Below are 26,937 nucleotides of genomic sequence, written 5' to 3'. Positions count from 1 at the left end.
ATGAATGTGCTATATTAAATAAAAAAATTATTATAAGACTATTAACATCGTGTGGCGCACGCTGTCAATATTAAATTTTAACAGCATACATATGTCTCGCCGTCGAAATAACTATTTACGGTGTGTATTTTTTGCACGACGTTGTTTGTATGATCTATAATAATATTAAAAGCGCACGTGGATGAGTGTGCCATAAATACTACTATTGGCGGCGTGCTTTTTAACGTGCGTTGTCGATGATTCACTGCGAAAAGTCTTTTTTCTTGTAGTGCAAAGAGATAAACTGTTCAATTTATTATATCAAAGATTTGAGAGTATGAGGAGTAAATAAAAAATTGAGAATGTATATAGATGGAGATTCGTTATAAAGTTGTCCATAATAAAAATGTGCGACTCGTAAAAAGTTAGAAGAATATAATTTTTAGAAAAAAATAAAATTAAAGTTATCAGTTTTTAAATTTGAACCATTATAAATGAATACAATTTGTCGATTCTTACGATCTATTTAACGAATAGTTTTATTTTTCTATAATTTTTTTAAAAAAAATATGCAGCGATTAAATGATATTTTAGAAATTTAAAAAATTGTATATGATGTAAAATAATGTCTCTAGGAGCTGGATAATCTCGACAAATTAAATGTTATGCTTCAAACTCATAAATTTTGAATTAGAATTTAGATGGAGATTGATATCTTTAAATCAAAATATAATCTTTAATTTATTATGATTATGTTTTGTAAAAAAGCAGAATCAAGAAAAGCTCTGCAGAAAGCCAACGGAGAAGAAGCAACATCGATCTTTGGAAGCTGCTGCATCGTGAATCCGATTCATCCGGCGCGGATTTTGAACCCTAATCCCCCCTCCGATCTTTATGCATCTGTTTTCCAGTTTATCCGTCGATCAATGTGAATCTATGGAAGCATTGAGCTGATTTCCACAGGTTGGGCCCACATTCGGGACTGGGTCTTGAGTCATGGAGTCGTTGGTGGAGCTATGTGATCTGATCGCGGAAAACCCGACCCATTTCGCGGATAAACTCACGTGGATTTGCGGCCGGTGTCCCTCGACTGAGTTTCTGCTCGTCGGATCGCCTAGGGTGTCGAGGTCTCAGCTCAATGCCATTTTGGCCCTTGCTCGATTCCTCTCAAAATGCCCGAACCACGATCACGAGACGCCCAAATCGTTGCTCCTTGCGTTTTATCGATCGATTCCGTCATCTTTCCATCCCACCTTCTGGCCACAATCGTTTTCAAGTGACGCGATTTCTTCGTTTTTCAAAGATTTCTTGGATTACATCTCCAAGGCGTCCGAATTGTCCCCTGATTTCGCTACCGATGTGGCTGGGTTTACGGGTGAAATCGTGAGTCAGACGATTAGTAACACCGATTCGAGCATTTCTAGCGCTTTCTTGAAGGCATTGTGTTTTCATTTCCCACCCATTTTACCCTCTGACGGAAATAAATTGGTCTCCACTCTCCTTGACCGGTTAGAAATTGCAGTCCCTGGCTCGCCAAGGGAGACAATCTCGACCCCTGATGCTGCTTCAGCTCAGAGCTCTCCTATGAGCCTGAACCATTATCAGTCTCCTGGTAACGAAGCCAGCATTGTTTCTGTGGGTTCCTCTGGCAGCACAGTATCAAGGGACGATCCAACAGCATCGCAGGGGATTTTGATGAATCGGGCTAGTAATGGAGATTTATTTAGTGGGAGTGTTGGGCTAAGTGATGGCGGGAGAGTTGGTGGTGTTCTGGCTTTTAAGAAGGTGGTGGCTGCTTTTGAGGAGGAACCAGTGGAGAGCCTTGAAAAGCAACAGATTGTTTTTGAGTTGGTCGGACATGTATTGGAAAAGGTAGTCATTGATTCCAAGCTTTTGGAGCAAGTGAGAGGAATAGCGAAGCAGCAACTCAAATCAATGATGGCTTTTTTAAAGGTAACTAAACATAAAACTTACAGTATCGTGCATAAAGTTAAACGGAAATCAGATTTTGTTCTTTACATGAGCAAAGAGTCGTAAAGGGTGATGTTGTTTTTAATGTGTGGACAGATAAGAAAGCGTGATTGGTCAGAGCAAGGGCAGTTACTGAAAGTTAGGATCAACACAAAGTTGTCTGTTTACCATGCTGCAGCAAGATTGCAAGTGAAAACTCTTTCATCTCTTGACACGGAAGGAAAGACATCAAAGAGATTATTGCATGGAGCTCTTGCTTTGTTGATAGAGGCTGCAGAGGCATGCTTATTCTCAGTCTGGCGGAAATTGAGGGCTTGTGAAGAGCTTTTCTACTCTTTTCTTGCTGGGATTTCTCAAGCAGCTGTCACTCGTGGTGGTCAGCTTCTCCGTGTTCTCTTAATTCGTTTTAAACCGCTTGTGCTGGCTACTTGTGCTCAGGTGCGTTCTGTATGTTGTTGGACACGTACTCAGTGATTAAGCCACTATGGCATTGTTTAGTAATGTGTTATTTGGTTTGTCAATAATAAACAGGCTGACACTTGGGCTACCAGCCAGGGAGCTATGTTTGATAGCATGTTGAAAACATGCCGTGAGATAATTGAGTTTGGTTGGGTCAAGGACAGGTCTCCTGTTGACACTTTTATCATGGGACTGGCTGCTAGCATTCGTGAACGAAATGATTATGAAGAAGAGGTTAGGAACGTCGCTTGGCTGTTATATATATAGTAATTAGATTGTTTAGTGAAATTTGAATGTTCTATTCTTTGTTGTTAATCAACATCATGACTTCCACTATTGTCATTGTCTATCATTATTATTTACCTAAAAATGGGTTTCGCTGCAATTCTCATGATCTTATATATGAATGGTTATTAGTTTGTAAATTTACCTTGTTATTGATAAGGCAAAACTATGGAATTTCAATTTATAGTTGCATAATTGCCTTTCCGTTGTGCTTGGAGCCAGGAAAGGTATCCTGCATAAAGGAATGACCCAAAACACACACTACACACACACACACTAAGGGTACCTTACTCCTCTTGACCTATGGCCTTCTTTCCCACTCACAATTCTTATGGATAGCAGCTCCCTATTACTTACAACTTCCTACCCATGCTTGCTGCAAATGTTATGTGTTCCTGTATTCTCTTGCTTAACTTTTTAAGAGTTGTTCTGCAACAACAGCAGCTAATAATACTTATTAAACAAGAGGACATTGACTGTCGTCGAAGTTTGAGTTTCTTTTCACTTATATATACTTGTGCATTTCCTCCATTTGATTGTTGGTCTATCAATTAATAGATAACACTGATAGTTGGAATGTTTGCTAAGTTTTATGAGACCCTAAAAGTTATGCTCAGTATAGGAAAAATGAAGGATTGATTGTACTGTTGATGTAAGAATGGGACCACATCATACATCTCATATGGGGGCACCTATGTTGAAATGTTTTTGTATGTTTCCTTGTGTATGTCAATTGGCCGGCAGTATTGCTGAATATGACATTGGCTTAGCTGGAACTAAAGCTGTTAATATTTTCTGGCTGATTGATATCGTTATGGCCGACAGAATCGAAGGGGACCGAGCAACAGTCCTAGATTTCTATACTTTCTTATCTTCTGTTACATACTTACAGTTGGTGTTTACACTAATTTTTTTCTATAGCAAAGAGAGTTGAATTAATTGGAATACTCTTGTGCTACATATTATTGGATGTACTACTGTAATAGCAGGACTATATCTTATTATTTAGAATCGATACCTACCAATCCATCACTGTATTACTCTGGCCATTCTATTTCTCAATTCGGGTTTTAGATTAAGTTATAAATATTGGTATTTTCCTCTTAGATTATCGGTTAAATTGTATTGTTTCAGGATGGAAAAGAAAAGCAGGCTGCTCCACCTGTACAGATGAATGTCATACGTTTACTTGCCGACTTGAATGTTTCTGTTAATAAGCCTGAAATTGTTGACATGATATTGCCGCTATTTATTGAGAGTCTAGAAGAGGGTGATGCTTCAACTGCAGGTTTATTGAGACTTCGAGTAAGAACCTCTCTCTTCAGTTTGCTAACTTTTACACCTATGTTTATTTTATGTTTCTTATAGTGTCACTGATAAACCCAATTAAGGAAAGCATGATTCTACCTGCCATGTAAATAATATAAAATACATTTTATTGCTGGAATGCATGTTTCTCAACCTGCTTTTGTTGAGGTACTGCAGCTTCTTGATGCTGTTTCTCGCATGGCGAGTTTAGGTTTCGAGAAGTCCTACCGTGAAGCTATGGTTCTAATGACTCGGAGTTACTTGTGTAAACTATCTAGTGTCGGCTCTGCTGAAAGCAGAACTCAGGTACCTGAAGCCACAACAGAACGTGTTGAGGTATAAACATCTCTTTAGAATGACAGCATCAGTTTGAAATAATTTTGGTATTAGTTATGACAAATGGTTTCTCACCTGTTCAATTATGTTATAGACTTTACCTGCTGGATTTTTGCTGATCGCTAGAGGTCTTACAAGCAATAAATTGCGTCCAGATTACCGCCAGCGATTGTTATCTCTATGTTCAGATGTTGGGTTGGCTGCGGAGTCGAAAAGTGGAAGGTAATAGTTTGAGAGGATGTGGAGTTGTCGTTTAATGTTGTTAGATTTTCTCATTTGGCGTTGACACTTCAGGAGCGGAGCGGATTTTCTTGGGCCCCTACTACCTGCTGTGGCTGAAATATGTTCAGACTTTGACCCCAGTGTTGACGTGGAACCTTCCCTCTTAAAGCTTTTCCGGAACTTGTGGTTCTATATTGCTCTATTTGGGTTAGCACCTCCAGTACAAAAAGTCCAAGCTACACCAAAGCCAATTTCAACTACCCTGAATAGCGTGGGAAGCAATGGCATCATTGCTCTCCAAGCAGTGGGTGGACCATATATGTGGAATTTGTCGTGGTCTTCTGCAGTGCAGCGTATTTCACAAGGGACCCCACCTCTTGTAAGTATACATAGAAAACGTGTGGGCCAGTTTAATTTCTTTGTTACTTAAACTATTTCACGAGCCTTTTGGCTCAAGCTGGTGTTTTGCTTTTACCCTCCCTTTCCCACTCTTACCCACACAGTCTATATTTAGTTGTTACTTGTAGAAAATAATATCCTCGTGTAGCATGTGAGTTTTAGGAAACAGAAGGTTATTATTACTCTTTTAAACATATTGGGTTTATATGCAAACCATCGGTCATTTTTGTTAACTCACATATTGCGTTTGCTAATCACTAGACCGTTAGGGATTTGATAGAAAACATATTGTATTTTCAGGTAGTGAGCTCTGTTAAATGGCTTGAGGATGAGTTGGAGCTTAATGCACTTCATGATCCAGGTAGTCGCCGGGGGAATGGAAATGAGAAAGCTGCTGTGAATCAAAGAACTGCTCTATCTTCTGCCTTGGGAGGACGAATGGAGGTTTCTGCAATGAGTACAATTTCGGGTATATATTTTCTTTTTAGCGGCGTATCAAAGTTTGTGTTATTGGCAGTAAATTTTAGATTCCATTAGCAATGGTAGAAGATTGAGTTTAACATAAGGGGGTTATTATATACTCTCACTTCTGCAGGTGTCAAAGCAACTTATCTTTCAGCTGTAGCATTTTTGGAGATAATAAGATTCAGTAGCAATGGTGGTGTTCTGAATGGTGGCCACAGCGCCACTACCTCTCAGAGTGCCTTCAGCTGTGTCTTTGAATACTTGAAAAGTCCAAATCTTTTGCCAGCTGTTTCTCAATGTTTAACGGCAATTGTTAATCAGTCATTTGAAACGGCAATGTCTTGGCTGGTACTCTCCTATTTGTCCTCCTCCTACTGACTTCATATGCACAGTCATATACATGTGGCCATCTTACAGTTTAGCGTTTTTATTGGGATAATATCCAACATTAGAGATTTTGGTCCAATTTTATGACTTGATTTATTGATATTGTGGTCACAAAGAAAGAAATCTGAGTTAGATATATTTGTTGCTCTGTGAATTGTGTCCATATGGACTTATGGAGGGTTCGATCATTTGGCACATTTAACCTTGCTATCCTGTAGCTTATGTACTATTACAGAGAGTAATCATAATGTCTCTCATATGTACCTGGTTAAGCTTTAGATGAAATGAGATAACCAGATTCGGGTCAAAGGGGGAGAGGCCCTGGTTTCAAGTCTAACCACCACTCGTTTTAGAAAATATTTTCATTTTTTTTGCACCTAAGGGGAAATCTACAGAGTAGTTAGGTGCAGCATATTACAAACAACAAATAAACTCTTGCATGGAGTTGTAATTCATTTGGTGATTAAATATTGTTTTCTACATTACTGTCCACCTGTTATCCATGCTCAGTGTGGGTGAGCCAAACAACTGGTTCAATTGGTCCAAAAGAGTGATCCTAGTCATTGCGTCATTCATGTTGCACATGTGGTGGTCACTACAAGGAACCACCAATCTTCTTTGATCTTTCCAAAGCATTATGCTGTGTTACATATTTTTTATTGTTGAATAATAAATATTGGATTATTATGTAACAAGTTGATTAGATAGTAGTTTATCTTTCTTTGTGTTTTAAATTCTTTTATATTAGGATAACATCTTATTTTCTCCTTTAAATATTCTGTACAACACTTTGTTTTATTCATTCAATGAAACATATGGGTTTTTCTCCCAAACTCGATTCTTAAAAAACCTCATGGTATCGATCGAAGAGTTAAAAGAAAAAAATATCCCATGACCAAGTACGGCATGTCATCCTCATCCCAATCTTCAACTTATGACTCCAGCAGCCGCCAATACTTCCTCCATCCCGATCACTTGTAAGAAATTATGGCCAAAACTACCTACAATGGTCACAATCTATGATGATATTCATCCGTGGAAAAGGAAAAGATGAATCTGTCTCCGGTACTTCGACGTGTCCAGCAAAAAGCGATTCTAAGTTTAGGGCTTGGAATTCCGAAAATTATATGGTCATGTCTTGGTTGCTCAATTGCATAACGACTGAAATAAGCGAAAATTTCCTCTTATATACCACTGCCAAGGGCATATGGGATGCAGCCCATGATACCTATTCGTCCAAGGATAATACACTGGAATTATTTGCCATTGAAAGCAGCCTTCAGGAACTCCGTCAAGGTGACTCCACTATTACGATGTATTTTAATTCCCTCGCTCGACTATGGCAACAGATTGACTTCTAAATTCATGAGTGGAAATGTCCAAATGATAGTGGTATGTATCGTGCGATTGTGGAAAAGAAACACATATTCAAATTTTTATGGGGCGGGGCCTCAACACCGGATGAAGTGCGCAGATGGATCTTGGGGACAAAACCTCTACCTAGTCTTCAGGGCCTCGGACTGTGTTTCAGAAGTACGTCATGAGGAAAGTTGCAAGAAAGTTATGTTGGATCCTCTGGCTACTCACCTTCTATTGATGGTTCTTCATTGGTTACGCAGAATCATTCGTTTCCCACCGTCGATGAACTTGGTGCAATGCGATAATCACAATCCTTGCACATCACTGGGCAAATTCATTCTTCTGTTTAGGAAAGAATCCACTTAAAGACTTTGGTGTTACAACTTTTGTAACAACCTACTTCGACTAGGCTTATTAATGCCTAAATCGAAACTCATAGTGATCACTCAACAATTTCTGGCCTTTTAAGAACCTTCGGTTCACCAGAAACAAATACAAAAACCAATGGTGAGCTTTGACAGCTTGAGTTGGTAGGATAACACAAATTAATTCTTAGAAAATCTGATGTAGTCTTATAAGCGTGTGTTGAGTTGAATAATTGTTCTGGTATCTCTTCACTTCTGAATCTGTATATTTATAGTTGAAAAGCTCCAATGAAAATGCTTTTAAACGATCATCTTTGCTATTTCTGGACAGAACGATCTTGTTGCTTTTAATCATTATACACATCATTAAATGTTCATTTAATGCTTCTTTGCTTTTGCGACTTTTAGCTTTTAGCTTCTGAAAAAACTGATTGACATTTGACACTTTGGGAAATATTCTGTCAATAGAGAGTTGATATGATTCTGTGGATTAATACTTTAATGGTACTGTCTGAACAGCTCGAGTTGCAATATCCACCTTGATCTGCTGAAGTCTGACCTATTAGACTTGAACGGTCAGATATTTATCATTTAAGCGGTCCAGTTGGAGACATGATTTTCTGAAGTTTGCAGCGTGAAGCACTGAAAATGTGCTTAACAGTTGAGTTGGTCCAGCGGTTGGAAGTCTGGTAATACAAAGAAATTGGTAGCTGAACCCCTGAAACAGCTCGATGTTGTTATTGTTATTATCAAAACTTATGATAATTTATATTCTAACACCTTCTTTAAATTTTTTTCCTAACTCATATCTCCTTCACGAAATTCCCCTCAAGGTTTTTGGTTGTCCATGTTTTGTTCACATCCATTCCCATAATATCGGCAAACTCAAACCACACGCTGTAAAGTGAATCTCTCTTGGTTTCTCACATAACCAGAAAGGGTGCAAGTGTTATTCTCCCACCACCAAAATATTTTACTCATCCATTGATGTTGCATTTTTTGAGTCCGAATCATTCTACCCCAGTACCACGGTTCAGGAGGAGTGTTCCAACGATGAACTGCAACATTGGGAACCCACCACACCATACTTCGAAGCACTAGCTGAGCCAACATGTTACATGCCCCACAATCAGTGAGTAGGCTATCCCTAATAAACTAAAAATCAGTCCACTGCGTTGTGTTTGTTCCCGAAGGAAACCTCATTAAAAGAATGTACACGAGCCTGTACAAAATCAACTAGTTTATGACTGCTCTCCGCTGCCAAATTCATAAAAAACCACACAAGGGATGTCTGATACTGATACTCATGTGACTGAAAACATTGAATTTGATGATAGATCCATTGCTTTAAAGAAGGGAGTCCGAACTGTACAATGCATCTTATTGGTGATTTTGTCTCACTTAAGCGTTTTTCTCCTATATATCGTGTTTTTTTTCCAATATAGACCATATTCAGGTTCCAAGTAACAATGATGATGCTTTCAGTGATCCAAACTGGAAGGTTGTTTATGTTGGAATAAGGGCACTCAAAAAGAACAATATATGGCAGTATAGAACAGTTCAAAGCAAGACTTGTGGCTAAAGGGTATATGCAATTATATCGTATTGGCTACCAAGAAACTTTCACCCTTGTTGCCATACTCAACACTGTTCGAGTTGTATTGTCGATTGCAGTCAACCTAGATTGGCCTCTGTATCAACTTGATGTCAAGAATGCATTTCTCAACGGTGATATTGAAGTAGTGTACATGAACAATCCTCCAGGCTTTGAAAAATCAACGGGTACGACCAATAAGGTGTGTAGATTAGAAAAGTCACTTTATGGGCTCAAACAATCACCTAGAGCCTTGTTCTATCAATTCAAAATGTGTTAAGAAAAGATGGTTACACTCATTGTAAATCTGATCTTACTTTATTTGTAGAACACCCTGAAGAAGTTAAGATTGCAGCCATTATAGTGTATGTGGATGACATTGTACTTACATGAAATATACAGAAGAAATGGCCGTGTGAAACTCAAACTCTCAAAAGAATTTGAAATGAAAGATCTTGGACTTTTAAAGTATTTCTGGGAATGAAAGTGGCAAGAGCATCTTGGTTATCTCAATTTCACAAATGAAAACATGTTCTTGACCTACTGAAAGAGACTGGCATGTTAGGATGCAAGCTTGTGGATACACCAATGGATCCAATCATCAAGATATGTATGAAAAACAAAAAAATGATTGTCCTCCAATTGATAAGGGGAGGTATCAAAGAATAGTTGGCAAATATACATGCCTAGCACATGCACGACCGGATATTGGATTTGTAGTTAGTGTTAACTGTCAATTCATGAACATTCCGACTGAAGAACATATGGGTGTTGCGTATTGGATGTTGAGATATTTAAAAGGGACTCCTGAGAAATGACTACTCTTTACAAAATCATCAGTCCGAGAAATCAAAGTGTACAGTGATGCGGATTGGGCTGGATCTCCTACAGACGTCCGAGAAAACAAAGTGTATGGTGATGGTGATTGGACTGGATCTCATTCAGATTGACGTTCTACGTCAGGATATTGCACATTTGTATGGGGAACTTAGTGACATGGTGGAGCAAGAAGTAATTTGTAGTTGCTCGTAGTAGTGGTAAAGTAGAATTGTCTCACGGAATTTGTGAAGGAATATGGCTCAAGAGACTTCTTGGTGAATCAAAGGTGGAAACTGGTTATCTTAGAAGTTATGTGTGATAATCAAGCTGCTATTGGCATTTCGAAAATCTCGTCCATCATGATAGGACCAAACACGTTGAGGTTGATCGACATTTTATAAGTTAAAAGATTGAAAGAAGAATTGTAGACCTCAGCTACACTCTTACTCAATTGCAAGTTGCAGACATACTTACGAAAGCACTTCACAGGCCCATTTATAAAGAATTGAGTTCCAATCTCGGCACGATCAATTTATATGACCCAACTTGAGGGGGAGTGTTGAATAATAAACATTGGATTATTATCTAACAAGGAGATTAGATAGTTACTTATCTTTCTCTGTATTTTAAATTCTTGTAGATTAGGATAGCATCTGATTTTCTCCTTTTAATATTCTGCACAGCACTTTGTTTTATTCATTCCATGAAACAGATGGGTTTTTCTCTTAAACTCGATTATTAAAAAACCTCAGTTGTCATTCTTGGTGCATTGCTTGTTCAGATGGATGATTAAGATATTGGGCGACGGCACTAGTTTCTGTGAAAGTATTTGTACATCACTAAAGATCAGTGGCCATAGAAAATGGAGCTCAATTGTTTGGTGTCTTTCTTGGTGCAACTAGGCCTTTAGTGATTTAGTTTAAGAAATAAACTGATTTTATGATAAAGTTTTTGTGTGGGAAAACTGAAAAGAGGCACTCATCACAGATAGCGATTGTACTAAATAATCCCGTGAACCACAGTCCCTCACAATTCAGTATAAATAGTTTCACCAGGATTTATCTTATCAAATTCTAGAAAAGGACAAGTTGAAGTATTTTTATAATTATATGGAGGTGGACCTTCATGACAACTAGCCAATTGATGTAGCTGAACTTCTACTTCAAAGTTGGACAAAATTAGTGTGCTGGAATGCCAGTACAATCTATTCATTTTTGAATGGTATTGTTACAGATTCAGACTTTGCATTGCTCTTACCGTAGTTCTGTTTCTGCTATTATTTCCAAGTAGTTGTGCACCTTCCCTTCCATTTTATTTATAATGATTAAGACAAAACTAGCTTATGTTGATGTATTGTATTACTATTTTCTTTTATTTATGCTATTTCATACCGTATGTACATTTGATGTTTGCATTTTGAAATTAATCTTTCAAATCTACTTTTTAGATTAGATATGTGTTGCTAACATTTCTTTGGAGATTTGTTTCACATATTTATGGTCTTTCCAACTTGGGGCAGGAGGATCGAGCATCTGAGACTGGACTAGATGCTGAGGTTAGAGAGTCCACTCTCTTTATTCATGCCTGTTTCCTTATTAAAAATTTGTCTCAAAGGGATGACCATATACGAGACATCTCAGTTAGTTTGTTAACTCAACTCAGAGATAGATTTCCTCAGGTAAACTATTCTATTTTTATGTTGCATCGCACGAAACCTGTATCGGTCATGTCATGACCATAATATTATTGTAAACGTGATTTACATGACTGTCAGATTTTGTGGAGTTCGTCTTGTCTGGATTCTCTGCTACTATCAATGCATAATGATCCACCTTCAAATGTTGTGAGTGATCCTGCTTATGTTGCCAGTGTTCGCTCCTTGTACCAAAAGATGGTCCGGGAATGGATCATGGTTTCACTTTCACATGCTCCTTGCACTAGCCAGGGTCTTCTTCAGGTTAATTTTGTTCATCAACTGCAAATCGATTTGCTAAGCTAATTACAAAAAACACGAATCTCATATTTGAATTGACTGAACTGGGTGTATTATGTTTGTGTTTTTCTTATGTTTATTGATGGGTAGATGCTTTGATGATAAGCTGTGTTTTGATTAACCTCATGTCGCCTTTGTAAGCACAATTCTTCCTTGAGTTTCTACATTTTTAGCGTGTATATTAGCTTGCATCCAACATCCCCCATCATCCCAAGCAAAAAACAACATAAAAGATAGTAAAAAACATAGTAGGAAAAAATTATCCAAGTCCATTTGTTGGGTCTAAAGTGGCAAAGAATGAAATTTAATGGTTGGATCGTGCAAATGTGTAATCGATTTGAACTTATTTTTAACTCCTAATCTCATATATATGAAAACCTTTTATATTCAGGAAAACCTTTGCAAAGCTAATACATGGCAGAGAACACAACCCACTGCCGATGTGGTTTCTCTTCTGTCAGAAATCAGGATTGGTACGGGAAAGAATGATTGTTGGGTTGGTACCAAAACTGCAAATATACCCGCTCTTATGGCAGCGGCGGCTGCAGCTTCAGGGGGAAACCTGAAGTTGAGTGATGCTTTTAATTTGGAGGTTCTTGGTACTGGTATTGTTAGTGCAACAGTGAAGTGCAACCATGCTGGAGAAATTGCCGGCATGAAAAGATTATATGAGAGTCTAGGAGACCTTGAAAAGCCTCGATCCCTTGGTTTTGGTCTTACTCCTGACCTTCCAGTGTTGGATTCATCAGTACAACCTACAGTACCTAAAAATGAATCCTTCAATGAGATATTGTTTTCTAGGTTTGTGCGGCTGCTTCAGAAATTTGTAAATATCGCAGAGAAGGGTGGTGAGGTGGACAAATCAGAATTTCGTCAAACTTGTTCTCAAGCTACCGCACTACTTCTTTCCAATATGGTAAAGCTATTTATCTTTCATATTCTTTCAATATGAAGTAAGTTTTGATTGTGTTAAACATGATGTAAACATTTTTGTCAGGATTCAGATTCAAAATCAAACATTGAGAGCTTTTCCCAACTTCTGCGTCTTCTTTGCTGGTGCCCTGCTTACATTACCACGCCTGATGCTGTTGATACTGGTGTGTATATATGGACATGGCTAGTTTCTGCTGCTCCACAGTTGGGTTCTGTTGTCCTTGCTGAGCTTGTTGATGCCTGGCTATGGACTGTAGACACGAAGAGAGGCCTTTTTGCATCTGATATAAGGCACTCGGGACCTTCTGCCAAGTTGAGGCCCCACCTTGCCCCAGGTGAGCCTGAGCCACATCCCAAGAAAGACCCTGTTGAACAGATTTTGGCTCATAGACTGTGGCTTGGATTTTTTATTGACCGGTTTGAGGTAAGGCTTTATAGATGTAAATTTAAGTGCTCTCATTAACAAACTGCTTTGTGCATCGAACTTTTGTTCTGATAACAAACTTTACTTTTTGTTGTTCTGCTAATATCCTCTGATGCTTGAAATTTAAATGTTGAATATTTGTTTCCTTCTCGGTGAATCAATATATCCATTCTTTATTGTATCTCTTTGTAAAGCGAATTTATTTGTCTTGAATATCATCATCATCTAGGTAGTACGGCATGCCAGTGTTGAACAGCTTTTGTTACTTGGTCGTATGTTGCAAGGATCAACAAAACTCCCTTGGAATTTTTCGCGGCATCCAGCTGCTACAGGAACTTTCTTCACTCTGATGCTTTTTGGCCTAAAGTTTTGCTCATGCCGGTCACAAGGGAATCTTCACAACTTCAGATCAGGGCTTCAATTGCTGGAAGATAGGATTTATAGGTACAACTTGACAAAAGTAATCACTCATACCAACGTTTGGAAACCTATATTACTGTGCATATTTTTAGAATCAAACAATGAAATATGCAATTTATTAGCTGTCTAACAAAATGAGACTAATGAGTGGCCCGCTGCTTGTGTAAAACTCACACACGCTAATGAGTACTTTTTTCTTATCAACTATATGCTGCTCATAATTTTAATTGTGAGCAAGTGCATGTTTTTTTCTTAAAGCTTAAAAATTATTGTCTAAGTGCATTCATGAGGCAACAGATGTCAAAAGTCTTCATTAAATATTCGATAGCAGCTGTAAATAGGTATCTAATTCCAATTTTCTGGAATCTAAGGAATGAGTTAGATCTAGACAATACAAAATTGTTATTGCTTTCAAGTTACATTATTCTTTAAGAGGACCAAGTTACATTATTCTTTAAGAGGACCTTATATTTCATGGACCAAAAGTTGCTTGTCGATTCTACAAATCAATGGAAGAATGTAGCGCCTTGATATAATAAAAGGTTGGTGTGCTAGAGGTTCTTTAAATGCAAGTACGGCCTAAATGTTGATGTAAAACAAATTGTTTGTCCCTGGATCAAAAGCTACAACTTGTGGTAATAGTACAAGTCAGTTTTTAAACCATAAAATATTCCGAAGACTGTGTTTAATCATTGTGCTGTATTTGTTGCCACACTAGATAGCAGGGGAAATTGTTGCTACCCAGTATTGTCGACAATAATTGGCATATTTTAGTTAATGATACTCAACTTTCATCACGGTGCTTATTTTCCAGTAATGGGTTTTATTATATGATGCAGTGTGCACCATTTGATTCTTCTCTCGTTGCATAGATTGACTATTTTAATTTTCCTTCATTTATCAGCTCCTTGGTTTCCATCTACTACAAGAACTTTTCGTGCACACAAATACCTTCTCTAGCGTTTTGCATATTGTTAGTTAGGCATATTTTAGTTAATGATACTCGTGAACTATCATCACTGTGCTTACTTTCCAGCGATGAATTTTATTCTATGTGCAGCGCACCATTATATCACCATTTGATGCTTCTCTCCTTGCCTAGACTGACTATTTTAATTTCCTTTATTTATCAGCTCCTTGCTTTCCATCTACCACAAGAAGTTGTGCACAAAAATACCTTCTCTAGCTTTTTAATATTGTTAGTGTGGCTTCGAGCACTTTGAAGTCTGTTGTCAGAACACTCACTTGTCTATCCTTATTTTTAAAAAACAGGGCTTCTTTAGGGTGGTTTGCCCACACACCTGAGTGGTTTGATTTGAATAACAATAATTTCACTCAGAGTGAAGCTCAATCCATTTCTTTATTTGTCCACCATCTTTTAAATGACCGGTCAGACACTTCTCAACTTGATTTAAGAGCTCGGGGACTTGAAACTGGTAGCTCTTTGAATGATGTTGTAAGTAAATTGGATATAAGATCTTGAAAAATGTTGTTTTGCGTGTGCCGGTTTGTTTATGAAGCTATTTAGAAATAAATCTTATATTTTTATAGAAGGATCAGCATCACCCTGTCTGGGGTGAGATGGAAAACTATGCAGTGGGACGGGAGAAGAGGAGGCAGTTACTACTGATGCTGTGCCAGCATGAGGCTGACCGACTTGAGGTTTGGGCACAACCTGTTGGACCCAAGTAACTGTTACTGAAATCTTTATCTCTTATTATGTCAATCATTTGTTACTCATTGATTCGATTGTGGTAGTACTATTTGATTCCTTAATTTCTTGTGTGATTACATCTTCAGGGAAAACACTTCTCGGGTTAAAATTAGCTCTGAAAAATGGACAGAATTCGCCAGGACTGCTTTCTCTGTTGATCCTCGAATTGCTCTGTCTTTAGCTGCAAGATTTCCATCAGTTGCTGCTCTGAAGACTGAAACCACCCAGTTAGTACAAGTATGTTATTAAAATTGATGCAAGTCTGCTAGCTAAGCACAAGTATTGCTTAAAGCAAGCCAATGAAAGTAAAGTTTGACACTGGAATAATATTTGGAAAAGTTACTTCATGTGATTAATATTATCAATTTTCCCGGTCCTGTTGTTTTGATATTTGATAGTATTGTTCTGCCGACTGAAGCCATTAAATATAAACTATGATTTCCAATTAAATGGTGTGAATATAATACCCAAACTTAGTCGCGCGAACGTGGCATGTTATGTGAAGATATCTATCTATATCTATATCTATATCTTGTTCTTTTCATTTTCTTTATTATTCAACATTCTTTTGAACTATTTTTGACTTGTGATTTAATTTTTCTGTAAGTCGCATATATTGGAGATCCGAAGCATTCCTGAAGCTTTGCCTTACTTTGTGACCTCAAAAGCAGTGGACGAGAACTCAACACTTTTACAGCAATTGCCGCACTGGGCAGCTTGTTCAATCACACAGGCCTTGGACTTCCTTAGTCCAGCATATAAAGGTCACCCTCGAGTCATGGCTTATGTTCTCAGGGTGCTGGAATCTTATCCACCCGAGAGAGTGACGTTCTTCATGCCACAGCTGGTGCAGTCACTAAGATATGATGAAGGGGTGGGTTCTTGGCTTCACATGATTGTCCTTTGACATTTCCTACACAATTACTCAACAATCTAAAGAATTCTGCTAGTATAAATGGAATCTTTACTAGACAAGCTTGGACAAAGCATCTTCCTGCTAATGCTAAATTGGTTATTGGTGTTTGTCACAAGCCATGTTGGGTCATTTGTGGTTTTGTAAAAAGATACATCGGTGCATAACTTTTTCACTCCAGCAAACAATTTGTGTCGTCATTTACCGTTAAAAAGTGCATAAATTAAGTAATTCAAAGAATATCTCATATGGAGCTTCTGCTCTCACAAACTTGTAGTAAAATGAATTGTAGTTCTTGTGCTTCTGGTATCAAATTGTAACATTTTTTTATGCTGAACGACTTAATTTGCAGAGGCTGGTTGAAGGATACTTGCTCAGAGCTGCACAGAGAAGTGATATATTTGCCCATATTTTGATATGGCATTTACAAGTGAGAAAAATGTCATCCAAATTCAGTCATGGATACTTTTTAGAGATCTGTTACAAGTTGCGAGGATGCTTTAGCTTGTTATATAACAGATACAGTGTTTTTGCAGGGTGAGACTTCTGTTCCTGACTCAGGAAAAGATCCAGCCTCTGTAAAGGTATTCTTGTTTTGACCACCTACATGATAATTTTAATACCATTAGAAGAGGGTGACTTGTATCTTAATTGCCAAATATTTTCTTGTATATTATTCTTGTTAAATGGTAATAAGTCTGACGGTATATTCTTTGTCTGTTGTTGGTTATCAATCTATGTTCCACATTTGGTCAACCCTACATGTTTTTATATTTCAAGCTTTATGATAGTTTGATATGTGCTGGAAGTTGGACATGCTTGCGAGGAATCTAGATGTCCTGACATCTAATTTATGTACTTTTTCTTACAGTTCTTTAAAATTGATCTGTGCCTTCCCAAATTTCTCACTATTCAACCATTGTATTCTCCCTGCTCCATCACTTCTGATAATGGATATATCAGAGCAGATGTGGTTATACCTTATGTGTGCTTTTGCGCAAACGGTTTTTTATTAATGAATTCGACTCTTTTTGGCATTAGATGTTAATTGCAACTATTTTATTCCAAATTTTTTAAATTAAAAACCAAATTTTGAGCATTATATAAGGTGTTATTTTGTTTTCTTCAGGTGTATGGCTTTGCATGCTAGTCCCCCAAGGGGTTTCTTTCCTTGTAATTTTTTCCATCTATTTAACTCAATACTCTTTTATGATGGTGAACTTAAGTTGGCTTCCACTCAACAATATATGTTATGCTATCCACTTCATAATCTCTTTCTAGTTGCAATTTTTCCAGTCATTCACTCAATTTTGTAATGCAATCTTTGTTTTTGGTTTCAGAATAGCTCATTCCAATCACTTCTTCCGGTCGTTAGGCAGCGAATTATTGATGGTTTCCACCCGAAAGCCCTTGACTTGTTTCGAAGGGAATTCGATTTCTTTGACAAAGTTACATCTATATCAGGTGTTCTATTTCCCCTTCCAAAAGAGGAAAGACGAGCTGGCATAAGAAGGTGTGTTTTTTAGTGCTTTTTGTGTAATTGGTGAACATGTGATCAAATATTTATTGATTTTATTGTTAAACCAACTATAATCACAATACGGTTTCTCATGCAAACTAGGGAGTTGGAGAAAATTCAAGTTGAAGGAAATGATCTTTATCTGCCTACTGCTCCTAATAAACTAGTCCAAAGTATTCAGGTTGATAGTGGAATTCCTTTACAATCAGCTGCAAAAGTCCCTATAATGATCACATTCAATGTGGTAGATCGTGATGGGGATTACAAAGATGTGAAACCTCAAGCATGCATTTTCAAGGTATCATATTAACCCTTCTGTCTTGCATTATTTAGGGTGACCCTTCCCAGATTCACTCATCTGTAAACAAAATGGTGGCGGCAGCCCACTCCAGTCAAATTATTGTGTATTAGCTCAATGCTTTTCAAGGTTCATGAGTTCCATTCGGTAAATTTCTAAGGAGAATGTTTAAAAAACTTGAAATCGGTTTGAGCTGAATGCTTAATTGAAGTTGGATTTGAGACGATGTAAATATAAATAGCAAGAGTGGGATTGGCTTGAATTAGATTTGAGCTCATTGAATAAAATATTTTACTAAGTTTATGTACAATTATATCATTAAAATCACCTGATTTTAATTTGTTAGATACAATACTGAAGTTAAAAAAGGGAAACGAATAGGCTGGAAAACTGATTTCATTAGATTAGAAAAATAAACAATACAAATTACTTATTTACAGAGTCATATCTTCCTAGTTAAAAGAGTCTTTATCTTCTACTAATACCTAATCTAGATAAGTTTAAATTCAAATATTAATCTATAATATCCTGCTAGTTATTCAAATAGGAAAAACTCTCATCTTCGTTATTCAAGTAGGAAAAACTTTTATTCAATATTCAACACTCCTCAAACCGAGTCGTATATATTAGTCATGCCCAACTTGGAACTCCAGTGTTCAAACCTAGGCCTGTGAAGCTCTTAGTCAATATGTTAGTTGTCTGCATGTGAGTGGGAACATAGCTAAAGCTCAATGACTTTATTTTCAATCTTCTCACTTATAAATAGTCAATCCATTTCAACATGCTTTGTTCGATAAGGGTGAACCGGATTTATGACCTTGCTTATAGCTGCTTGATTGTTTCATCTTACGGGTTGTCCATCCTCAAACTTTAATTCTGTGAGTAGTCGCTTCAACCACATACCTTAGCATGTCCCATGAGCTAGAGCTCGACAGCATTGCTGCATGCCACAACAAATTGCTTTTTGTTTCTCCGTATTACTAGATTTCTCCACAAAATGTACAATATCCTGAAGTAGAGTGTCTATCTTTGTGCAATTCAGCTCAATCAACATCACTACACACTTCATTGTCTCGAAGTGATGAATTTTTGAAGAACAACCTTTTGCCTGGATTTCCTTTGAGACCCGATCAAGCTCTCCGATACCATGAAGTTAAAGAAGGGAAACATATAGATTGAAAAAATGATTTCATTATATTACAAAAATAAAGAATACAAATTACTTATTATAGAGTCCTATCTTCCTGGCTGAAGAAGTCTTATCTTAAACTAATACCTAATCTAGAAAACTTTAAAATTCAAATATTAATCTATCATTTCCAGATAGTTATTCAAATGGGAAAAACTCTAATTCAGTAGTTTAAGTACATAAAAAAGGAACCTTAGTTTCTCTAATTTTCTTTCAAATTCCTTAGATTATAAACCGCATTGGTAAATTGAGAAGTTACTTTTGAAGTGGTGGATCAGAGCACGAATTGCACTATAGGATGTCAATATGGGCTGCAAAGTTCTAATTTGACTTTGTTGACTTGGATTCTTATTGGGTTCGTTTCTATAGATTTTTATGATTTTAACAGTCTAATGTGGAACTATAAACACTTGTGTTAGCTCTAAACCAGGCCTAATACTTTAAAAGGTTAAGTTCATTCATAACCTTTTCTTTTACTAAAAAAAAGAGAAGAAAAATGCCTTGCCTTCAATGCAAAAGATCAATTTCAACAAATATTGATAAATACTAAGTGAAGCTAGATTGGGGAATGTTATTCATAATTTTCACTTCAAATTATATGATCACAACCTGATGGGCCTGAGTCTGTGCATAGGTTGGAGATGACTGTCGACAAGACGTTCTTGCTTTGCAAGTTATTTCACTTTTAAAGGACATCTTCGAAGCTGTTGGACTCAATCTCTATGTATTTCCTTATGGAGTACTTCCAACTGACCCAGAGAGAGGAATTATTGAGGTATTCCATAAGTCTAGTCAGATAGTTTCCACCAGCAGGTTTTTTTACTTGATGAGAAATTTTTATCATTTATATCGGCAGGTTGTGCCAAACACACGGAGCAGAAGTCAGATGGGCGAGACTACTGATGGTGGTTTATACGAGATTTTCCAGCAGGACTTTGGGCCTGTTGGTTCTCCCAGCTTTGAAGCAGCTCGTGAGAACTTCCTCATAAGCAGTGCTGGATATGCAGTTGCCAGCCTCTTGCTTCAACCAAAGGATCGGCACAATGGGAATCTTTTGTTTGACAAGTAAGCAGCCTATTGTAAGCAGTGATTCTTAGGTTGGTTATGTCTTTGCATGTTTAAAATTGGAAAAGTCTAGTCAACATTGACACACACACAAACACACACTACCAAGCCTATCATTGCTGGAGTGGATTTATACTGTCCATGTGAAAGCTTCACACAAATCAAAGCCCATCACAAAACAAATATATTCACGACAGGATTAGTTGTTGGCCCGGGGGAGCGGACTAGTTTATCCATAGCATTATTGATTCTTTGATCCATGTGTCCGTGGGTTATAGGCTTGCCGAGCATAATTTGTAAATTCATTTCCATTTCTAAGTTGATGAGTTTTTTGCTCATTTGCTCATTGATTCTCAGCATTTGTTGTTGTCCATTCCATTTAACGGGAACGATATTTTAACTCCCTCATTTACCATGAAATGCAGCCTGGGGCGGCTTGTTCATATTGATTTTGGTTTCATTCTGGAAACTTCACCTGGTGGAAATATGCGTTTTGAGAGCGCACACTTCAAATTGAGTCATGAGATGACTCAATTACTTGACCCTTCCGGAGTTATGAAAAGTGACACATGGCACCAATTTGTAAGGTAAAATCGGAAGTCATGTATTTACTTATTTTCTCAGCTTTTGTGCTTCTTCCGATCTTATGAGTTTTTTTTATATTTTTTGGGTGATATTTACTGAAGATTCTAATGGTTGTGTGCAGGCTGTGCGTGAGAGGTTACCTTGCTGCACGTCGCTACATGGATGGAATCATAAACACAGTGTTGCTGATGATAGACAGTGGATTGCCTTGCTTTAGCAGGGGTGATCCTATCGGTAATCTTCGCAAGAGATTTCATCCAGAAATGACTGAGCGTGAAGCAGCCAATTTTATGATTCGTACCTGCACCGATGCCTACAATAAGTGGACCACTGCTGGTTACGATTTGATACAGTATTTGCAACAGGGCATCGAAAAATGAGGTATCATGTTAATTGATTTCCGAGATTTGTATATTTAGTTTCTTTTAGTTTTCATTCTTTTTAAGTTAGCGTCGAGTTGTTGGAGGAATTGAGAGGGAAAAAAAACAAAGAAAGATCAGGCGTTGTTTGTTTTCATTAGGAAGGGAGGAGTATGTGCATTTTTTGTAGAACAGAAAAGTATCAGAAGGAGCTGTTCTGTATCTATGGGATCAATGATCATCTTTTGGATTTTAAAAAAAGAAAGAAAAAAAAATTTGCATGATGTAATTTGATATGATGGTTGATGAGTGAAGCTTTTCCAAGAAAGCAGAAAATGCAACTTTATCTCATTTATTAGAGAAATGATTTGGCTGTTGAAAAATATATTTAAAATGAGTGTATTGAATATTTGAATGTTGAATATTTGAATGTTGAAAATAAGAGTTGTAAATATTGAAAATTAGTGTGTGATGATGTAGGTAATGATGTATTTTATTTTTGGATTATTTGTAAAGATTTCCTATAAATAGATATCTCATTTGTGAAGAAAATCACAATTGAGTAGAGAGAAAAATATTATAAAGTGTGTAGTTTGGTAAATTTTGAGAGTTTGAGATTTTTACTTTTTACCATAAATTTTTACTTTTTCACAACACGTTATCAGCACGAAGCTCTAAAAGTCCTCCATCCTTTTCCAAGCTCCAAACAGAAGAAAAAAAGTAACAAAAGTAATAATATTTATTTTACTGTTATTTATTTATTGTGTATATATTTAATATATAATATAATGTTATTATTAGAAATAATAAAAATAAATTTTTCAAAAAATTGTTATAAATCTTGGGAGGATGTTAAGACGACATCCCACACTCTCGGTAAGGGATACGACAAGTATAAAAGTCTATAAGATTTTTAAACAAAATAACTTACGACACCTCATTATAATAATGTGATATGATATACATAATTATTTAAACATGATTAATATTATATTCACCATATTATTACCATAAAAGTATACAAATACATACATTTATTTTTTGTACACCAACGGTCATAAACGGTAACAAAACGGCTAGTTTTTGCCCTATAAATATCATCTCACAAACACATTCAATCACTCCAACTTTCTCTTCTTCTCTAAAAATTATTCTTCATCAAATTTTTCGAAGAAAAAAAGAAGATGACTTTCTCAAAGTTATTTTTAATTATTTTGGTTATCATACTTATGAGTCTTTTATTTATCGGAGAATATCCTCCTCGTGTGTTTTCTTTATTTTTACAAATACTCGTACTTGTTGTTTATCCATTACTTTGTATTGCAATATTCATTAACTAATAAAATACATCGTAATTTTTTAGTACCACCATGTTAAACTTGGCAAAACTCGAATTCATTGCTCTTGATATCACGGAAAAAAATTATATGACATGGATTCTCGATGTATAAATGCATCTTGAGTCATTGGGTCTAAATGAGACCATAAAAGAAAATGGCATATCGACATCCCAAGAAAAGGCAAAAGCCATGATATTTTTGCGTTGGCATCCCATGGCTTTGTGGAAGGGATTAAAAGAAAGATTCGAACAAATGAATTTAGTGAGAAATCATCAGGCACGACCCACTGGTTCAACGGCATTTCCTGAAGTAAATGTCGTAAGCAAAAATGAATTTAAATCTGGAAACCAAAATCAAAGTTATAAACAAGATTTTGGTCGAGGACGAAATCGAGGTCGTGGTCGTGGATGTGGACGTGGAAGTGGTCGTGGTCGTGGTCGTGGACGCGGCCGTGGTTTTGAAAATAATCGAGATAGTTACTTTTATAACTCATCTCAAAAGAACGTCCCAAACCATCCACAGAAAAGGCATCATGAAAATATGAGTGTTAATGAGAATCACTCAAAAAGATATGAAAGTTCTTGTTTCAGATGTGGTATTCCAGGACATTGGTCCCGTATTTGTCGAGCCCCTGAGCATCTTTGTAAACTTTATAAAGAATCATTAAAGGGGAAAAAAAAGGAGACCAACTTCACTGAACAAAGTGAACCTTTGAGTGATTCAACTCATTTTGATGCTGGAGATTTTCTGATTGATTTCTCAGGCAATGATCAATTTGCTGGTGGAATAAATATGTAAAATATTTTATGTACCCATATGATAATGTTTTATTGTGTGCTATATTTTTGCATTTTATTGTCAGTAATTTTATTTCATTGCATATATTTTTTGAAGTTGAAATATGGAAAATACTATGAGCAAAGCTGAAGTTTGCATACCCGATAGTGGTACAACGCACACTATCCTCCGAGATAAAAGATATTTCTTGGAACTAAAACCAACAAAAACAACGGTGAATACAATATCAGGTCCTGTAGACTTGATTAAAGAATGTGGTAAAGCACAATTTTTGTTACCTAATGGTACAAAAATTTTTATCAATGATGCTTTATATTCACCACAATCGAAAAGAAATTTGTTGAGTTTTAATGATATATGTTCTCATGGGTATGATACTCAAACAATGAATGAAGGGAATAAGAAATATATGTGTCTTATCACATATAAATCAGGAAAGAAATATGTGATTGAAAAACTACCAATGCTCCCTACTGGATTGCATTATACACATATAAGTCCGATTGAATCAAACATGGTAGTTGATAATTCTTCAATATTAACCAATTGGCATGATCGATTGGGACATCCTGGTTCAACAATGATGCGAAGAATTATAGAAAATACACATGGCCATCCGCTGAAAGACCAGAAGATCTTTCAGAATAATAAGTTTCAATGTAAAGCATGTTCTCTTGGAAAACTTATTATAAGACCATCACCAGCCAAAATCCAAACTGAATCATCAATGTTTCTTGAACATATTCAGGGTGATATTTGTGGACCAATCCATCCACCATGTGGACCATTCAGATACTTTATGGTATTGATTGATGCCTCCAGCAGATGGTCACATGTATGTTTATTGTCAACTCGAAATGTTGCATTTGCAAGATTACTTGCTCAAATAATAAAATTGAGGAATCAATTTCCCGATTATACAATCAAGAAAATTAGACTTGATAATGCTGGTGAATTTACTTCCCAAACTTTCAATGATTATTGTATGTCTATGGGAATCATTGTTGAACATCCTGTTGCTCATGTACATACACAGAATGGATTGGCTGAATCATTGATTAAACGTCTGCAAATGATTGTTAGACCAATGATTATGAAAACAAAGCTCCCTATTTCTATATGGGGACATGCAATTTTACGCTGCTTCATTAATTCGCACCAGACCAAGTGCATATCATAAATACTCCCCATTGCAGCTTGCATTTGGTAAAGAACCAGACATTTCTCATCTGAGAATTTTTGGATGTATGGTGTATGTGCCTATTGTACCACCGCAACGAAAGAAAATGAGACCTCAAAGAAAGGTTGGAATTTATATCGGTTATGATAGTCCATCAATCATTCGATATCTTGAACCTCAGACAGGCGACGTGTTCACAGCACGTTTTGCTGATTGTCATTTTAATGAGGAAATCTTCTCAATGTTAGGGGGAGAACAGAAACATACCGAAAAGAAAATTACATGGCATGTATCATCATTGTTACATCTGGATCCAAGAACAAAACAATGTGAAAAAGATGTACAACAAATTGTACACTTGCAAAGAATAGCCAATCAAATACCAGATGCATTTGCTGACACAAAAAGGGTAACTAAATCATATATACATGCTGCAAATGCCCCTGCTCGAATTGAAATTCCAAAGAAACAAATTGAAGATACTCATAATGTCATTAAACGCCTGAAGCGTGGAAGGCCAGTCGGTTCCAAGGATAAAAATCCTCGAAAAAGAAAATTTATAGAGAAACACGATGATCACAAAATAAAGAATGATGTTCCTGAAGAAACACATGATGATCACAAAATAGAGAATGGTGTTCCTGAAGAAACACATGATGATGAAAATATTCTGTCAGAACCACAAACTGACGAGAATCATGAAATCTCTATCAATTACATTAATACTGGAAAAATATGGAACCGAAAAGATATAGAAGAAATTGATGATATATTTTCTTATAATGTGGCAATCGACGTCATAAATGATAATGAAGATCATGAACCAAAATCTTTTGGTGAATGTAAAAATCGGCAGGATTGGATAAAATGGAAAGAAGACATCCAGGTTGAATTGGATTCGCTAAATAAACGTAATGTTTTTGGACCTATAGTCCTTACACCTGAAGGTGTAAAACCTGTTGGATACAAATGGGTTTTTATTCGAAAGCGAAATGAGAAAAATGAAATAGTGAGATATAAAGCTCGACTTGTTGCACAACGTTTTTCTCAAATGCCTGGAATTGATTATGAAGAAACGTATTCTCCCGTGATGGATGCAATTACGTTTCGGTATTTGATTAGCTTGGCGGTATCTGAAAATTTAGAAATGCGTCTTATGGATGTTATTACAGCTTACTTATATGGATCACTTGATAGTAATATATATATGAAAATCCCTGAAAGATTTAAGATGCCTGAAGCACAAAGTTCAAAACACATGGAATGTTATTCTGTGAAATTACAAAGATCATTATATGGGTTAAAGCAATCAGGTCGAATGTGGTATAATCGACTAAGTGATCACTTGATGAAAAAGGGATATGTAAATAATTCAATATGCCCTTGTGTTTTCATTAAGAAAACAACATCCGGATGCGTAATTATTGCTGTATATGTTGATGATTTAAACATCATTGGAACGAATAAGGAAATTCAAGAAATTGTGTCATACTTGAAGGAAGAATTTGAAATGAAGGATCTTGGAAAAACCAAGTATTGTCTGGGTTTACAAATTGAACAAAAAGAATGTGGAATGTTTGTTCACCAGACAAATTATACAGAAAAGATCCTTAAACGTTTTAATATGGATAAATCAAATCCTTTAAGTACTCCAATGGTTGTTAGATCATTAAACATAGAAAAGGATCCATTCCGACCATGTGAAGAAGATGAAGATATTCTTGGTCCAGAAGTACCATATCTAAGTGCTATCGGTGTCCTTATGTATCTTACAAATTGTACAAGGCCTGATATATTTTTTGCCGTAAATTTGTTGGCAAGATTTAGCACATATCCAACAAAGAGACACTCGAACGGAATTAAACATATATTCCGTTATCTACGAAGAACGACAGACTTGGGACTTTTGTATTCAAAAGATGCTAATCCAAGTATAATTGGTTATGCCGATGCTGGATACTTATCTGATCCACACAAGGCACGTTCCCAAACTGGATATGTTTTGACTCGTGGAGGCACTGCAATTTCTTGGCGTTCACAGAAACAAACGCTCGTAACAACTTCATCAAATCATGCCGAGATTATTGCACTACATGAAGCAAGTCGTGAATGTGTGGTTAAAATCAATGACCCAACATATCCAAATCTCATGCGGATTATCATTCGACGAGAAGCCTGTGATACTATATGAAGATAATGCTGCATGTGTTGCTCAAATGAAAGAATGATACATAAAAAGCGACAGAACTAAACATATTC

At 36.6% G+C, this 26,937-nt stretch overlaps 1 protein-coding gene across 2 annotated transcripts; it reads left to right on the top strand.

Annotated features, from left to right (window-relative positions):
* The first annotated feature begins 721 nt into the window (after positions 1–721).
* Positions 722–21,654, top strand: LOC142547055 (phosphatidylinositol 4-kinase alpha 1-like). 2 transcript variants are annotated; one of them, XM_075655126.1, is made up of 26 exons: positions 722–1,932; positions 2,047–2,388; positions 2,482–2,643; positions 3,829–3,999; positions 4,180–4,338; positions 4,433–4,560; positions 4,633–4,939; positions 5,260–5,428; positions 5,555–5,772; positions 11,468–11,626; positions 11,723–11,905; positions 12,333–12,857; positions 12,939–13,298; positions 13,528–13,742; positions 14,991–15,174; positions 15,270–15,406; positions 15,519–15,669; positions 16,040–16,306; positions 16,698–16,775; positions 16,882–16,929; positions 17,686–17,858; positions 17,967–18,162; positions 19,986–20,126; positions 20,208–20,416; positions 20,842–21,003; positions 21,123–21,654. In XM_075655126.1, the coding sequence occupies exons 1-26, from the start codon at positions 976–978 to the stop codon at positions 21,379–21,381; spliced, it is 6,060 nt and encodes a 2,019-aa protein (XP_075511241.1). In that variant the 5' UTR covers positions 722–975; the 3' UTR covers positions 21,382–21,654. The 2 variants fall into 2 exon arrangements, with proteins under 2 accessions (XP_075511241.1, XP_075511242.1); XM_075655127.1 differs by lacking the exons at positions 4,180–4,338; positions 4,433–4,560; positions 4,633–4,939.
* Positions 21,655–26,937: the final 5,283 nt, after the last annotated feature.

The sequence above is a fragment of the Primulina tabacum genome, chromosome 5 (genome assembly GCF_025594145.1).
Source record: "Primulina tabacum isolate GXHZ01 chromosome 5, ASM2559414v2, whole genome shotgun sequence".
Classification (NCBI taxonomy): Eukaryota; Viridiplantae; Streptophyta; class Magnoliopsida; order Lamiales; family Gesneriaceae; genus Primulina; species Primulina tabacum.
Note: the sequence above shows the minus strand (reverse complement) of the source record. Positions and strands in the feature narration are given on the sequence as shown.

What these genes read in the sequence shown, in the direction of transcription:
- LOC142547055 (XM_075655126.1), top strand. Translation starts at nt 976, where the DNA reads ATGGAGTCGTTGGTGGAGCTATGTGATCTGATCGCGGAAAACCCGACC. An exon ending in GCGGAGTCGAAAAGTGGAAG is followed by an intron (nt 4,561 to 4,632) that starts GTAATAGTTTGA and finishes TTGACACTTCAG; the next exon opens with GAGCGGAGCGGATTTTCTTG. An exon ending in GCACAACCTGTTGGACCCAA is followed by an intron (nt 15,407 to 15,518) that starts GTAACTGTTACT and finishes TTACATCTTCAG; the next exon opens with GGAAAACACTTCTCGGGTTA.